This window comes from Diceros bicornis, chromosome 18 (assembly GCF_020826845.1).
Source record: "Diceros bicornis minor isolate mBicDic1 chromosome 18, mDicBic1.mat.cur, whole genome shotgun sequence".
In the NCBI taxonomy this organism is placed as follows: Eukaryota; Metazoa; Chordata; class Mammalia; order Perissodactyla; family Rhinocerotidae; genus Diceros; species Diceros bicornis.
The window spans coordinates 6,945,982-6,964,321 of NC_080757.1; the positions used below are offsets into that span (position 1 = coordinate 6,945,982).

At 40.6% G+C, this 18,340-nt stretch overlaps 1 protein-coding gene across 3 annotated transcripts in view; it reads right to left on the bottom strand.

Annotated features, from left to right (window-relative positions):
- Positions 1–18,007, bottom strand: part of MAP2K4 (mitogen-activated protein kinase kinase 4) — a 128,255-nt gene extending 110,248 nt beyond the window's left edge. For 2 of the 3 annotated variants that reach the window (XM_058559690.1, XM_058559694.1), the window contains exons 1-2: positions 17,862–18,007; positions 6,604–6,636 (exon numbers count right to left, since the gene is read on the bottom strand). In XM_058559690.1, the coding sequence (XP_058415673.1) occupies positions 6,604–6,636; positions 17,862–17,976 (148 nt within the window). In that variant the 5' untranslated portion in view covers positions 17,977–18,007. The remainder of the gene's footprint in view (positions 1–6,603; positions 6,637–17,861) is intronic. The other variant, XM_058559691.1, reaches the window with a different exon arrangement.
- Positions 18,008–18,340: the final 333 nt, after the last annotated feature.

The window sequence follows — 18,340 nt, forward strand, 5'->3', positions numbered from 1 at the left end:
CTGCATCTGTCTGGGCCAGAATAACTTTTGTTTTTTCACTAAACATTTTTTCCCTAGTGGTAGATCTCCTATGTCCCTAGCTTCAGAACCACAAGAAAGAATCTTTCCAGTTAATGTTCAGTCAGGCTTATTAGACAACACTATGAAACTCGCTGGAGCAGGAAAATCAGAAATTACATAAATGGTAAGTCCAGATCTCATGACCATTTACAAGAGAAGACCCCTCAAAAGGTTTGGTTTAGAAAATCATTCCTTGGTGCCAGCCCCATGGCATAGAGGTTAAGTGCGCACGCTCCGCTGCTGGCGGCCCAGGTTTGGATCCCGGATGCGTACTGATGCACCATTGTCAGGCCATGCTGTGGCAGCATCCCACATAAAGTGGAGGAAGATGGACACGGATGTTAGCTCAGGGCCAGTCTTCCTCAGCAAAAAAAACAGAAGGATTGGCATGGATGTTAGCTCAGGGCTGATCTTCCTCACAAAAAAAGAAAAAAAGAAAAAGAAAATCATTCCTATAAGCACCCACACTGCTTTCTTTCAAGAATCAATAAAACACTATGGTTTTTAGCATGTAATCTGTGACTAGACCAAGATCACACAGTTCTGCCACTCATCAGCTGTCTTACCTTGGAAAATTTACTTAACCTTTCTGTGCTTCTGTTGCCTCATCTATAATAATTATTATACCTACTTCATAAGGCTGCTGTAAGAATTAAAGGAGTAAAGTACTTAAATATATATCTATATATATAGTGCTTAGAACAGGTTGAGCACACAGTAAATAAGAGTTATCTATCATTGTTTCTACAGCATAGTCTCTCTCTACATGTTCAATCTCTCAAAGAACATAATCTTCTTCAGAGTAGGCTCTAGATTTAACTCATCTTTAAAGACCACAGTGTTACCATTAGTGGTGTACATATATTTGTTAAATGTTACATTTGTGCCTCTGTTTATTTAACCTTATAAGGGGTTCTCTAAAAGGGAGGGAATATGCTTGGATACACTTGATTTTCATTTCTGATTAATGTTCACTTAATTCTACCTAATGAGAGGATGAACACCAACATGGGAGTTGCAAATTTCTTCTATTACATCTTTTCATCTAGACACTTGTGTCTGAATTTTGAAAGCACTCATAATACCATGTAGTGAGAATTCAAGTATTTACTACACCTTGTTTGAAAACCATTACCCTAAACTGATAAGTAAATTGAAAACCACTTTGAGTAACTGGAGGTTTGGTTGGGAATACTCTCTGGAAACTTTCCACATCCTTTCTGCCCTGTATCTGTTCAACTACAAAAGTTCTGTCAAATGTCCCTTCACCGCTAGTAGTAAAGTTCAACTGGCAGATGAAGGGAAACTTTTTGCAATGTGGGAGAATCACTAATTTTGTTCTCGTTCAAAAATATCAGACATTAAGCTTCTCTAAATGATTTTTAACGTGTAATAGCTATTCGAAACCTTACTTCTTCTAGCAACAAAAACCATTTTTCAGGAGGAATTAATGTTCCCACCACTTCCAAGATCAGAGATAATTAGGCAATCTTCCCCTTGGAGTGGTACAAGGTATACAGAATTCGTGAACCTTGACTCTGCCTACACCACTACTACAATTCACAGGCTTTAGTATAAAAGCTGTTTCCAAGCTGATGGACTTTCCATTGGCAGTTTATCGTGGTCCACAAAGATAGTGATGACTACACTAGATGCAAGTAGGGCTTATGGCAAATCCTACAAAAGTCTCATCTTTCAACTAACTTCGGCATCTATATAAATTTAAATAGAACTTGTTAACCTCCAATAGCAGCAAACGTGGTCATTTTGTTTCTTAGGATTGCTGAAAAACTTAGTTGAGTTTAATAAATTCCAAATGATAAAATTTTAGTTATTGGGTATAGACTTTTACTACATGAAATGGGAAATTAGAAATCTAATCAGCTGAATTTTCTAAGTTCTTAGTTTTAAATGCAGGACAGTTTGACCCTCCCTCCACTCCTTACCTCCCCTGGTTTTCTACACTCCACCTCCCATAAAGTCAAATACTCTCTTGAGCAAAACACCATCTTTTACAAACACTTCTTATCAGGTCAGTAAACTTACTAACGACTTCCTCAAATTTCTGGAAAGATTCACAAAACATCCTTCCTTTTCTTTATTGTTTCCTTTTTACTATTACCAATTTAAAAACAATTAGGGATACTTATTTAAAAAGGATAGTGTCACAAAACAATGAGAATCTGTCATTAGGATACCTCCACTTTTTCTCCAAATATTCTATGTGCAGTGTTACCAAAAGCAATCACTATCTGTAATCTAATTTCTATTAGTGACTTCAAGGATAACAGCCAGCTCTGGAGCATATAATTTTCTAAATAAAGATCCCATTGCTATGCAAACATTCCCACGTAAAACAATTTTTAAAAGCCACTAAAAGTTTTTAAAGTTACCAAAAGTCTAAGAGGCAAAGCTACAGAAATTCAATACTACCCAAACCTGTCTTTAGCACTCAAAAACTCTACAGCCATGGGCTGAAAATACATAGCAGTACAGGGGAAAAAGAAAAAAAGGCTAAAAATGCCCTTGTGAGAAAACTAAAGCATCAACAGAGTATTTGCCAAACCCATAACTACTATCACTTTGATTAGCACAGGATTCTGTTAGGCATTTTCTGGGGAAAATCCCTATGCCCCAGGATCCTTAATGGGTCACAATTCTCATACAAATAAAAAATCAGAATGTTGATACATGAAGTTAAATTTGCCATTTATAAAAGCATTTCTAAAAACTTTGTTTCTAGGCAAATCTCATGCCCCCTCCAAAAAAATTAGTTTTATTAAGCAAAGCAAATTACATTCTAAAGAACTATGTTTACAAGCCAGCTCATTAAAGCCAGAGATATAATTCAAATTTGGTCATAAATCACATTTCACAAGTACAAAATCATTATCTCCAAATGATAAATGATGAATTAATCAACCTTCTAAATGTAGGAGCTCTACATGGAAAAGAGTATTTTTCCCTAAAGTAGTTTTACACTCAGACTTCAGAAAAATTTAATGCTCCAACAGTGTTAAAAGACATATAATACTGATGTCTTAATTATAACTTTATTTACTTATCTTAAATATGTATTATCTTAAATATATATACTTAGAAAACCAAAAAGCAAATAAATGCACAAACTACAATTGATAAAAAGGAGGATCATGAGGTGCAAAGTGGATTTTTACTGAATTTCTATAAAAATCTAGTTCCAAAATTAAATGTGTAATCTCACACTATTTGTTTGCGTGTGTGAATACCTACACACACATCTCCAATAAAACTCCACTAACTTGTAACAGGCAGTTGTAATAAACTGATTGCAATAGTCATACAGCAATATAAAAAACAAAAACTGTGTGCAATTCAAAAGATGGGAAAAAATTAATCCTTCAGAGCTTCCATTAGTCATCAGAATCATTTTACAATAAGTCTTTTTGATTTGTGAAGGAGAATTGAGTATTTGAAGCAGTGGTACTCAAACATTGGACTTTTAACATCTAATTTTGTGCTTAGTGCCCCTTCCCCTCCTACAATTATTGTATGATACATAATTATTTTTAATGAATTAAATGTAAGTTTTCCTGATAATTTTGAAACACTCAGAATAAAACTGGAGATTCTGGCACTAGAGTATGCCCTAGTGCCTTGGTGATTTCAAGACCTTTATTTTTAAAGAAATGAGTGACCACTTTTAACATAAAGTTAATGTCTATATTCCAGAGCAAACTGGAAGACAGACTGTCTGCAAACATTACAAAATTGCTCTTTTAATTTTTAAGTCACGAAAATCACAGGACCAATCTTGGAAAAAAGTGTTAATATAACATTGAAAGTTAACTGAAAACTTATCATAAAATATAGGTACCAATAATACAAAAATAAATGCTGTCAACTTAGAGCTGGCCATCCCTTCCAACATCCCAGCTCCAACCCTCCCTGATACGTGTGCTCCCTTTCCTTGAGTCATCCAATGAGGGCTGAGCCAGCACAGACAGCTTTGCTTAACTCCAAAGGAGGGCAGGCCCATTGCTGGATCTCTGAGCCACGGCCTCCCAGGAAAGCAGCTATCACGAGACACACAGCACCCTTCATGCTTGCTCTCTCTCATGACAAAACAGCAGGAACAGAGGTACCCAGCACACATCTGCTCCTGCACCACCTCACCCTGGGTCCAGCTACTCATCAACCTGTAGCATCAGTAGTGGAACACTTACAGTCAATGCAGGACAAACCCCAGTCCACTACACTAAGAGCCTGCTAAGGGCAGGGACCTATCCTGTTCACTTCTGTACCAATAATCTCCCTCACTTTATGGTACCCAGGTATCCAATATGTGCTTTGTGAATGAATGTACAAAACTGTGTTGAATCCCAGAAGCTGGAAAATAACGGAAGGCCTCCCAAAGAGAGGAGAATTAAAAAGGGAGATGTGGGAAAGCAGTCACGGTGTGAAGACAACCAAAGATGAGCATTTCAGGGGGACTATATACGTCTCCTTGTTAGACTCTTCCACGTGTAAGAAAGCAGGCAACACTGCAAACCCATCATTTCCATAGCAATGGGAAAAGGACAGGACCATGTAGATAGTCTAAAGGTGTCTTTAATCCATCTACAGAGCTATTTATAGACACTGTAGTCACCATTTTAAACTTGAGATCAATACATTTCTCTTGTTTTATGTCCACAACAGGACCAAGAGAGAGAAAAGAGCAACAATGTGAATGCAGTTTTAAATTTTCAAAACATCAGCATTTTTCTTAAATCAGATTTTATGTCAATATATACATTAAAAACTAAAAATTATATTAAGTATTAAATAGAAATATTTTATGTTACAATGCAAATGAAAGCTAAAAATTTTCATAGTAAACGTGTTAAAATTAAAACACAGCATAAAATAGAAGTTGTACCATCATTACATATAGATATATATCACGTACAGAGGTTCATTAAGGGCAGAAAATCATATACTATTTTTAGTTTAAGGTAAGTGAAGGATGATAATAATGGACCAATTAAAAAATTTTTATCCTGGGGTTTAGCTGCCCTACTCTACCACTCATTATATATTTATATCATGAGTGATCCATTCAAGAAATAAATTTTTGCTAACTACATTTCAAAAGAAGTCACAGCGTTCAACCAATGGAAATTAAGCATTTTGATTCCATCAGAAAATTTAAAAACAACAAAAACGTTGTCTCCAGGTTAAGCTTTGTTTCTTTTGAACTAACTTACTTAAGAATGATACGTATCAGGGGATCTGAAACGTACAAGCATGGCGACCATAGTTAACAATATTATATTATATACTTGAAAGTTGCTAAGAGAATAAATCTTACAGGTTCTCACCAAAAAAAGGAAATATTAATTATGTGAGGTGATGGAGGTGTTAACTAACCCTACTGTAGTAATCACTTCACAACATATAAGTGTATCAAATCATCACGTTGTACACCTTAAACTTACACAATGTTATATGTCAGTTATATCTCAATAAAGCTAGGGGGGAGAATGATATATATCAAAAAGCAGTCATGATTCTTCCCCACTCTATGAATAAATCAGCAGAAGATGAAACTAGTTACATTATACTTTGGGATATTTTTATGTTAACTGGAAAGTAATTTTTCTACCTGCATTTTATACAAATGATATCTAAGTTTAAAATGCATTTGTTTTAGCTTTATAAATTTTGTTTTTTTATAGAAATCTATGCTGTATTCTATGCAGACTAGTGTCCCAATGGAGAACACTAGTCTATACTAGGGGCTGGGAGGAGGCAAGAGGAAGAAACAAGTTTTGTTTTAAAGAAAAAAAATTAAAATGTATTAAAAGTATGGTTTAAAATAAGTCAATTTGTGTGTGTGTGTGTGTGTGTGTGTGTGTGTGTGTGTGAGGAAGATCAGCCCTGAGCTAACATCTGTTGCCAATCTCCCTCTCTTTTTGCTGAGGAAGATTGGCCCTGGGCTAACATCTGTGCCCATCTTCCTCTACTTTATATGGGACGCCGCCACAGCAGGGCTTGACAAGCAGTGCATCAGTGGGGCCCCGGGATCTGCACATGATCTCTGAGTACAGTTATATACTTTTTGCACCACAGCTGGAAGAGTGAACTTTCCTCAACTTGTGATTTAAATCATGGTTAACTCCAAATACCTACATACATCTTTCTATAACTGTATATACATGAATACCTATATATATCTTTCTATACCTGTATATATCTTTCTAAATCTAGTATATCTTTCTATACCTATATACATCTGAATAGCTATATATACCTGAATATCTAATATATATCTTTCTATATCTATATACATTTGAATACCTATCTATAGCTTTCTCCTATTTCAATTTCAAGAGAAAACAAAAACAATTTACAAGAATGTAACACAATTTTTTTTGCATTTGGGAAAAGAATGAAAAATGGAAGCTCTTTTAATGTAAAATTGCCATGGTTGGTTAGTTGAAACAATAGTGGACACATTCCCAATACCAAGATGGATATGAAAAAAATAAGTAGCATAATATCATAAAATTTGTAGCTTACTTTGTGCCTTTTCACAGAAGTTTATCTGAAAGCCTAAAGTAAAAGAGATAAGTTCCAGTTCATTTACTGTAAATCAAAGAAACCAAAATTAGAACATGACACTGCATTTTTATATTACATTTTGAATAAAACTAATTCAAGAAATTTCAAATCACATAACCTCGGCCATCACAGAGATAACTGTAACACATGGGTTTTCTTTAAAAATTCAATTCTTTCTGATATAGATGTACTGTATTATATGGAACTGAAATCAAGTTTAAATTATAGGAGTTACATGCCTTTACCTTTATTTTTCACATCTATTCAATAAAAAGAATAGCTACTAGCCATTGGAAGTTAAGAATAACTTTTAGGGTAGTTTTCTCAATTTTTTTAATCTACAAATTCAGAACATATTACAAGTCATTTTATTAACTCAAATTACTGATTTAGAACTACTCATGATTAATTACTACCCCTGATTCAAAAGCTTTCATAGTTCATAAATTGTGAAACCTAAAACACACAAAGCAACATTTTCTAGTCAATTAGGTAACTTCAAATGATAAGACAATGAACTACGGAAGAGGTGCTGAAATTCTTCTAAAGCAGGCCTGAGAAAAGACCACGTCCCTAGGAACAAGGCAGAGTAGGACTTTACAAGTTATAAGAAGAAAATCTGCGAATTCTCTTTGGAAATATGAACACATTTTCCAAATCCAACCAGATCTGGTTACACCTTATGCACACATTGTATACAGATGTAATTTTTCGTAAAATTCATCCAGTAAAATAAGCTGCTTAAAACAAAAGCCTTCTCGGGCCGGCCCCGCGGCTTAGCGGGTAAGTGCACGCGCTCCACTGCTGGCGGCCCGGGTTTGGATCCGGGGTACGCACCGACGCACTGCTTCTCCGGCCATGCTGAGGCCGCGTCCCACATGCAGCAACTAGAAGGATGTGCAGCTATGACATACAACTATCTACTGGGACTTTGGGGGAAAATAAATAAATAAATAAAATTATTTAAAAAAAAAAAGCCTTCTCAAAATATTCTTTCACCCTTTTAGTTTATTGGGTGAATGTCTGGTTTTCTTAGTGGTCTACCTATGCTTTTGTTTACGACTGCTTTGGGGAACAAAATGGGGAAAGTAAATTTAGAATGAGTCTCACTCAGACTTGTTCTTATACAAATTCAATCAAAACTCCTAGAAAAAGAACCAGGACTTAAAGGAAGTATATGTTTAAGTAGTCTTTCCCATTCAGTTATCAAAATTCTTAGGATTCTAAGAAGATAAAGATATCACCTATATGTACAAATACTGAAAAATGCTAATGCAGCTACGTTAACACGAAGGCACCTTTGGTGAACGAAAGTAACCCACTGCTCGCCACCTAATCACACAAAGGCAACGCAGGAGGAAGTGAGAACAGAGAGACTTCATTCGACAGAAGTACAAGGGCAAACCTGGAGGCAGTGCACTGACACTCATCTCTCTACCACTGAAGCTCAGTATGCTGTCCCCCAGATGCGCAACAGGAACAGACTTCAGAAAGAAAAACTCGGAGATTCGCGGGTCTTATAAGCCTAAGCAACTAAAAGCCAGCCAGTCTCCTATCAGGCAAAATGAGGCAAGCACAAGTCAGGAGACAAGGGAATTGGCTCTCTGGAAGCAGCAGTGGGAAAGAACACAGAAGAGCCTCAGCCACAGTTCAGAAAGAAGCCAGTCTCCCACCCCCTCCCACTGCAGGAGGGAAGGAAAATTCACCTAGACCACAACTGGAGACAAGCTGATGAAACACTGAAACAATTTTAAGGCAATAGCTACTCTTCTCTTTTTAGCTCTTAATACAGTCAATGTTTGCTACTAGGTATCAAAAATAAAAGGTGAGAGAAGAGGCAAACAAAATAGCAATATGAATGAGGAAAGGAGCAAGAAAAATAAATTGGAAAGATATTCTTTGAAAATAATGAGCTGAATCTCTATGTACGGTTATGTAAAAATAAGTTGCAAGATAAAGTATAATAAGTAGAAGAAAACTTAAAGGTATATGTAACTGAGAATGTTCAAATGTCACCAATTACTGCTCTAACAGACACATTAGAAGTTAAGCTCACTTTAAAGTGCTAAAAAATTCTCAAAACTTGAAGTTCTGTCATCAGTACAGAATCAATGCAAGCGGCTAAAAAGGGAGGGAGTGAAATTCTCAAAGAATAACTACAGATTTGCTCTTTTTACCTAATTATGGATGAAGTAACCAGGTGAACGGATTCTGAGGCCTCATACCAACATCCAGCTCTGCATTATTTCTCACTCAGAAAAGAATTGCTAACTGACCCAGAGTTCATCAGTGAGCAAGGGCTAACTAACTGGAACATGGCTCACCTTCTCCTTATTGGAATTCCATTTAATCTTATCAATCAAATGAGATAAAAAGCTATTAGCTAAATCTTTCTAGAGCTCTAAAAGACTATGTATATATAGTCTACATATAGTCTATAAGACTATATATATTCATATACATAGACAGAGCCTCTCTCTATATATGACTATACAGAGAAAAAGATTATATATATGAAAAAGAACCTGCAAAGGTCAGAAAGCTGTGTGCTTACTGTACAGATTTGGGAAAGTACCAAATAGTCCCCCTAGCTCATAATACTCAAAGGGTAGGGAGGGGCCAGGGGGCCCCCCAGCAATCTCGTACAAGAGGAGAAAGACGGTAGGAAAGAAATGGTGAGGAAAACTTCCAAAATCTTCAACTTTATGAAAAGCAATCGTATCTGTCCCCTGGGACTTAATTTTACATGATCCTCCACTTGAAATTTGAGTCTCTTTTATTTTATCTGGCCCCAGGCAAGATTATTTTCACTAAATCTCAGACCCTCAAGAATAAATACTGAGATGTATAGGGCGCAGGGCTAGGAAGCCTACAAAGAAAAGCCTACGTGAGGCTTTTTTCCTCTCTTTTTTCTCACTAGACCTCTCCTACCCTCTTTCCCACATTTTCCCCTCTTCTCACCCTTTCACCTCAATCCTGAGAGCTCTTAACTGGTCATAACTTGAAACTTAAAATGCATAGATCTTCCTCGACTTATGATAGGGTTATGTCCAAAAAAGCCCATCATAAGCTGAAAATATCATAAGTTGAAAATGCATTTAATACACCTCTCCTACTGCACATCATAGCTTACCGTAGCCTACCTTCAACATGCTCAGAACACTTACATTAGCCCACAGTTGGGCAAAAAATCATCTAACACAAAGCCCATTTTATAATAAAGTGTTGAATATTTCATGTAATTTATTGAATACTGTACTGAAAGTGAAAAACACAATGGCTGTCTGGGTACAGATGGTTGTAAGGGTACCGGTTATTCACCCTCCTGATTGCATGGCTGACTGGGAGGTATACGGCTCACTGCCACTGCCCAGCATCACAGAGAGGATCCTACTGCAGATCGCCAGCCCAGGAAAAGAGCAACATTCAAAATTCAAAGTACAGTTTCTACTGAATGCATATCGCTTTCACACCGTTGTAAAGTCAAAAAATTCTGTCGAATGATCATAAGTCCAGGACCTTCTATACTGTATTTAACAAATAAGGAGGCTGTCTATATTAGTTTAAAAGGCTCTTTTGGATGCATGTAAGTGTATATTAAAACAATAGGCAAGTACTATTTGAGAAAGTAGAAAACGAAATAAAGAATGTCAGGAGACCAAGGTTCTAGTTCCAACTGTGAAACTCAAACAGGTATATTTCACTTGAGCCCCAGCTTCCTCATTTATATATAAAATTAAGAATATCAGGAAATCTTAACCTAGAATTTGAAAACAGTGTGTCTACACCTAATTCTGTATGTGTAATGGTCCTCATAGGGTGCTGCAATTATCCTGTTCCCCTTCCTCTGGGTTGATGGTATAATCCAGGGAGGGTGCAGAGCAGGGGCATAAGGGGTTTCCCACCTTCTCAGCAGTTACTCATGGTTCCCTGGACATCTGGGATTTTGGTACTGCTGAAAGAGGATCATGAACGACAGTATGAACCCACACTAATGTAAAGAAAATCAGAGCTGCCTTACCAGGTCATGCCCATAAACCAAGCTACCAAGTCTTCCCCTGACACAAGCACGGAGAGTCTAGTTGTTTTCTGCCTTCCAACTTCAACCTCAAAAACGTGGCATGTGCCTTAAACTGCAAAGTTACTCATAGTACATCATTATGGCTCTAACATCTAAGGATTTATCTAAGCTTGTTCAAAATTTGTATCTTCATTGTACTTAGAGTGAGTTCCACAAGATTTATTTCCTGCTGTGTTATTTCCTTTAGCTTTCCTTACTTCATCTTTCTCAAGGGAGCCACCTTAATTTAGTAATTCCGGGTTGTTGGCATCATCCAGAAACATTCATGATTTTATAAATACTACTCAAATCCTTTCCACGTTTTTTTTAAATTCAGGATGTTGTCAATCTTCATATCCCAGTTCTTTTCCCTCCCTGTGGCCAATAACTACCTTATTTACTCTTTGCTTATGTAACTAAATGCTACAGTATTATCATCTCAAGCCTGTTCAATGAAGCCTAGTACACCCAGGGAGAGCAACTTATTAACTGTGTGGCTATGGGCAAGTATCTAACCTTTATGAGCCTCAATTTTCTAATCTGTATAATAGAATAATAATACCCAACAGTGCTTTGTGATGAGTAAATAAGGTAATATATCTAAAACGTCCAACACAGAGCCTGGAATACAGCAGGTTATTATTATTATAGTCATTATTATTCCCCATCTCTCCCCCAGGTGAGCAACAATTGTGGCACCTTCCCTACCAGACCAGCTTAACCTACACAAAACCAGTCTCTCTTCTTTCATTCCCAGTCACCTTGAGATCATTCCCAGTCACCTTAAGAGAGTTAAAAGGGAAGGACTCCACACCACACGGGGATCCCCACCCCACTCTCTACACCTCTGCCTCAGCCCTTCCTAGACATGGCCTAGTGTCTTGAAGATTCTAACAATTTCAAAAAAGTGGATACTGTTCCCTGGCATGAACCCAACCCAGATCTCAGGGATACTGGCAAGCACATCAGGGGAGCCACTTAATGTCACTTATTTTTTAGCGAAGTCAGGCAATAAAGAGACACAGGCGTGTCAGATATATATCAGAGGTATATCTGGCAACACTTTTCCTGTTTCTCTCTTTTTAAAATTTTGTTTGAGTGACTTTGGGTAAGATGAAATACAATACGGCTTGAAAAGGCCTGCTGTAGTGTCCACTTCAACTGTCTTTCCCCGTGGTGGGGAATGATGTGGTGTTCTTCAAGAATCAAGCTGTGTAGGGTGTAACTGTCATCTTCATTCAAAAGGCCCATCTTGAGTTGTGTTAACTTCTGGCCAATGCTCCCTTTCACTGTGTAGCCACAAGTTAGGCCAATATTATCACTCCTTGCTCTTGAATCCTTTCTGTAAGTACACATTAATTCCCGCCCTTGGCAAGACTGTGAAGAGACACACGGAGACTTTCTGGAGTTGGGAGGGAAAGGCTAGAAGCTAACCCATGCCCATTCGCAGGGACAGTAATTTGCCCAGATAACAAATTTAGCCAGAATGGCAATATGTGTTATTAACTCTTATGCTAAATGGGTTCCTTTTATATATTATATAAATATGATATATATATATCACATATATATAACATAATGGAAAGAGTTCCATTATCGTTCAAATCTACATTGGTCTCCTGGGCCAACGCCTAATTAAAGTTTTCTACTTGCTTGTGGATTCCCAATCAAAATGCCTCCAAATTCAAAATGCCACTGTTTAGAACTCTATATCATAAAGGAGCATCAGGAAGCACCATGGCTCCAAAATCAACCCAAAAGTGGCTGCAGGCTTAGAGCTTCCACCCCCTGACTATAACCTAAAATAATCTCTCTCTCCTACTCCTGAATCGGCATCATTTCTGGCAAAGATTTTTCTCTCTGACCTGAATGGCTGAAATGACTCAGAGAGCCCGTGTGAACCCATGTAGCAGACTAGTAAGAAGAGCAAAGGCGACCAGTCATCCAGGTGAATTAAAACCCACCTCGCCTAGGGCAAATTACATAACTTAAATGTCAGTTCCCTAATCTATGCAGGGGACTGTGCCCACCTACCTGTAAAGGGTGCATACGAGCATCAAATTAGGTAGGGACAGGGAAAAAGCCCTATGCTAACTATTAGCTTCCCTTTCCTAATTTTAAGTGTGAAGTAAAGATTCTCAGGTTAGGGGCCGGCCCAGTGGCGTAGTGGTTAAGTTCACATGCTCCACTTTGGCGGCCCAGGGTTCATGGGTTTGGATCTCGGGCGTGGGCCTACATACCGTTCATCAGCCATGCTGTGGCAGCATCCCACATACAACATAGAGGAAGACTGGCACAGATGTTAGCTCAGGGCCAATCTTCCTCACTGAAAAAAAAAAAAGATTCTCAGGTTGTATCATTTGGGCTGTCTCCATCTCCTAGAGATGGAGACTGTGAAGGAGCTCAACCTGGATATGTATAATGGAGTTGATTATGATCTCCAGACCCCTACAAATAAGCAAAACTCTATGGGCCCAAATCAATCTAGCTTCTCAAATTAGGTAAAAGAAACAGAATGAAAAAAGGGAAATTTATGAAAAAAGAAAACCTGACTCAAAATACATGGTTAACTAATATCCCATCTTCAACAAGTTTCAGCACACATTCACTCATTCACTCTGATAAGGTACATTAGAGGAAAATGTGAGAAAATTAGTATCCTAAAAGGAATATGTTTTCCAATTCCTTAAGTTTTAATACTAGGGTTGCTCTCATTTTTAAGGGAACATAGAGAAATGCAACATGTGCTTTGAGGCGGGACTAATTTGCTGAGCTGGACTTATAACAGGTTATGTTAAATAAATGGTAAAAAAAAAAAAAATTGTATGCAACACACTGGAAAAGACAAGCAATTTGAGTTTGGAACTATATCCACTGTCCACACAATTCAGTTCTTTAAAATTAAGATAAAGGAACCCTCCTATGGTTCATGAAAACCACAGACTAAATGGAAAAAATAAACAGATAGCCAAATATCATCACAAGTAGGGCATTTCATACATATTTTATATATTCAAATATTATTGGGAGAAAAAAGTACACTGATTTTAAACCTTTCTTCACCTTTTCTTAACAGATAATGCTTCATTACACCTGAAAGTTTTGTGTATTTTTTTAAAGTAGAATCAAGCTATCATCTTTTTCCTTAAATTAGTATTTATAAAATGTTCAGCCAAGGGTAAATAAGTAAGGACTGGACTAGTCCATAAATTTTCTGTGATACATCTATATTTGACACCCAAGAAGAAGAAAAGAAAAACTGCCTAGATCAGCACATTAAGAGAATCAGAGGCACCTACAACATATACTTTATAACTATTTCGTAACAAGCACTTTACAAATCCCTCTGTGTTTTCTGGAATCAATTCTAGATTCTAACCATTCGAGCCATTTTTTAAAGACATTTTTAAAAAACTGACATTTCTCAGCTACCCAAGTAAAGTTTAAGGGAAAGTTTTATTTTTCCCTGCTTTAAGTCTTCCATAATAAATTTACTTCTTGCGTTTGTGGTCTTTTAAATCTATTACATTTTTTTTTTTTTTTTTTTTTTTTGTGAGGAGATCAGCCCTGAGCTAACATCCGCCAATCCTCCTCTTTTTTTGCTGAGGAAGACGGCCCTGGGCTAACATCGGTGCCTATCTTCCTTCCACTTTATATGGGACGCCGCCACAGCATGGCTTACCAAGCAGTACTTCGGTGCGCGCCCGGGATCCGAACCAGCGAACCCCGGGCCGCCGCAGCGGAGCGCGCGCACTTAACCGCTTGCGCCACCGGGCCGGCCCCTAAATCTATTACATTTTAAGTGACAGGTAACTATAGCAGGTGAATACCCAAAACAGGTAAATAACCATGTCTACTAACAATCCCTGCATACTTATAGATATTTTATAATTTTCAAAGCACTTTCACTGCATTAATAATGTGATTCTCACAACAGCCCTGTAAAGTATTATCCTTATTTTAACAGAGGAGAAACTCAGGGTTCAGAAAAGGTGGATGATTTCCCCAAGGTCACAGAGCTTGTACACGGCAGAGCAGTCACCTGAACCCAGGTAGGATAAAGTCACATCAAGCATATTCTGCAAGGAAATGCTCAATAATGAAAAATGGAAATCAACAAGTTAGAGAGAAGGGTAGCACCCAGTAATAATGAAGCTAAAGAAACCGTGTGGTGGATCATGAGGGGTCAGGGACTCATCTACTAATAATGAAAGAGACCATTAACGAGACCATTACAAATAACAGTATTGTTGCTATTAACAATGGTGAGGGCTAACACGTATCACATCTTACCATACGTCAGGCCCATGCTTTACATGCATTCTCAACGTACCTGTGAGGTAAACATTATTCCTACTTTCCAATTGAGAAACTGCGGCTTGAGGAGGTTAAATATTCTGCCCAAGGTCACAAAAATCTTAGGTCCTGATGAGGGGATTCAAATCTAGGACTCCAGAGCTCTGGCTCTTGAGCATTATGATATTAAGAAAACAGTATTTCCCAACTTCCTCCACTCTGGGGCCACAAATGTCAAGCCATGAGAAAGCTGCAGGGTTATCCAGTGCCCAGCTCAGTACTTATCACACAGAAGGACCTCCAGTGTCTGTTAAATGAAATATATTCCATATGTCCCACCACTGAATATTGCTGTTTGAATGAGCCTGGTCATTAACAACTCCCAGAGAGGCAGTGTTCTGGGGTGGCGAGTGGAGGCAGATTGGGGGGAAGGGGTGGCATATACCACTATCTTCTAAGGATCTGAAGTCTAATCTAAAGCCAAAGATCTTTATAGATGAAATATGGGAGGTTAGGCTCTAACATTACAAAACAAACAAAAAAGAGAGATCCTAAATGGCTGCTTAAGCTCGGGCTTTATAACCCAGATGGATTGAGCTAGACAACATCCTGAGAACTTCAAGCGCTTCTCTTCATTCTGAGTAACCAAAAGAGGTTCACGAACAAGATATAACTAGCAGGTTCCTGAATCAGTCAAGGCTAGACACAGTGCTGATAAATAAAATTCATCAGTAATTCAAAGAGACATCTCATGCCCTCCTTTTCTCCCTTTTAAAATGCGTTCTGCTTACCAGGAAGTTTAGTTTACTGGGTGTCAAAACATAGGGGTCAGGGAGGAGAATGGAGAGCATCAGAATAATTCCTAAGCACAAAGACTCTCTCTGAGTTCCTAGAACTCTCGAAGCTCTTTCCCACTTGGGAACCTTCACACGCCCTGCTCCCTCTTCTTTATGCTGAGAGAGTCACCCTTCCAGACAGGTATTCTTTGATCATCTTATCAAAGCAAACTGGCCTCTCCCCTATCATCTTCTATCACAAAACCCAGCTTGTTACCTTCATCACACTTTTCTCAATTAGTAATTTTCCTTATTTACCTGCATATTGTCTTCCCTCCCCCGCCCTATCAGGAGGGTAAGCTCCATCAGGGACAAGACTGTCCCATTCACTCTTTTCTGTATACCCAGCACTAGAGTACTATGCCTGGCACTCTGCAAATGCTCAATAAACTTTTTTTTAACAAAAATAAATAAATTTATACAGCTTTTTCAAACTACCAACTTCCTACCCCGCCCCGGCAGAAAACCCCCCAGAAAAACTTGCATTATTTGTATAAGCTTTATAAGTCACCCATTTTGGATAAGCAATACAATCCTAAAGTGTCATTTTGCTGTTTCATTTCCCCACCACCACCAGACTGTAAAGCTGTAAGATCAGGAAACCCATCTTATACTTCATTTGTATATTGTGCTGTGCAACATAGTTGCATCCAGTAACTAATTCAATTTGAATTAATTATCTGAGGGCCTGCACAGAAAGTGTCCTCTGAGCTCTGACATCATCCTGTCCATATATCTATCACCGTTCTGTATGTATACTAAAATTATCTCAGGGGGAGGGCGACAGGAATATAAAAATGAATAAAATCCTGTCTCTGCTTCCTGAATCACACACCCTCTCATAAACACAAAATATTCCATAAATGTTGAACCTAACTAGACACATGGTTAAGACAGACCAAGGAGCCCTTTAGAAAGAGTTTAATCAAAGAGTAACTATGGTCACACTAACCACCAAGGGTACCCCGACGGATTCTGCTAATAATTTAACATAAGTAGTTTGCTAAAGTCGTCATGAGATATTTTGAAACTCCGGTTTTAAAAATAGTATTACTACTCGAAATCCCCTAGTAAACTCAAGGAAATGGTCCCCAATGGGCTAGGGCCTGGTACTTTCACAACACCCCCTGTCAAGAGCCATACAGAGCCAATAAGCATTCCCAGCGGGGAAAGCCATTAATTAGGAGAGCTGCCTCAGATGTCCAGACACTACACAGTACCACTGTGACCCCTGCCTTGTTATTTCCTGTATCTCTCCTTTTCCACCTAATTCACTCTCCATTTATTTACTTATTTTGTCTGCACGCAACGCTAACACAGAAATTCCTGGCGCGGAACAGACGGCCTCTCCAGGTCAATGGCTGTCTACCTACCTTACAGGTGGCACAGGCCTGAGCGACCCCCCGCCCCTCCCAGCGCACAGGCACCCTGCAGAAGTTTGGAAACGTGGGGTCCACCCAGCCCGCGGAGCCCAGAGGTCAGCTCGGTGGTCCGGCTCCGGCCGCGCTCCGCAGGGAACCAAGATGGCCCTGCGCGGCGCCCACTGCGGCGGCGGGGCGGGCAGCGCGCCGGGGCGCACGGCCGAGGGGCGCGGGCCGACGCCGCCGCCGCCGCCGCCTACCTGAGCGGCCGGGCACCGGGGCCAGGCCCCGCGGCGCCCCCCGCCCCCGCAGCCGGGCCGGCGCGTTCCCGGAAACGCGGGCGGGGCGCGCGCCAGGTAAGCGGCGCCGCGAGGGGGCGGCGCGGGGGCGGGCCCGGGCCAGGTGGGCCCCGCGGCCGGCGGGGAGCCGGGCAGGGCCGAGGGGCCGCGCGGGCGGAGGCCGCGGCCGGGCCTGCGCGGGCCGGAGCGCGGATCCAGGCCGAGCCCGGGGCGGGAGGCCGGAGGGAGGGAGGGAGGCCGGCGCGGGCGGCTCCGGTGGCTTCCTCAGCCGGGTCCGGGGGCGTCCGCGGCCGCGGGGACAGGCCGCGACGACGCCGACGGCCGCGCCGGGGCGCCGGGGTCTCGGCGCGGCCGCGCTCCTTACCCTGCATGCTGCTGATGGCCGGGTGGCCCGGCGCCGGGGACCCTGCGGGGCCCGGGGTGCCGCTGCCGCTGCCGCCCCCGGAGCCGCCGCCGCCGCTCGGGCTCGGAGCCGCCATTGTTGGGAGTGAGGAGCCGAGCGGCGCCGCGGCGGCTGCAATGCAGCAAGCTCGGCCTCTCGCACGGCCGAGGGGCGCGGCCTGCGCCCGCCCCGCCCCGCCCCGCCCCGGGCACGCCCCCGGGCGCCCCGCCCAGCCTGACGCGGAGCCGCCCCAGATGCTGGGCGGCAGGGCCGCCCGGGTGCGTGGGGCTCCACCCGAAAGGCAGGCAGAAATCCTGCAGCCGGGCAGCGGGGCCTGAAGAGGTTTGCAGAATTAGGCGAGTGTGTGCATTTTCAGGAAAAGAGGGTACATACAGAGCTTTCGTCATTCCCGCAGAGGTCTGTGACCCCAAAAGTTTAAGAACCCCCTTGTTGCAATCTCA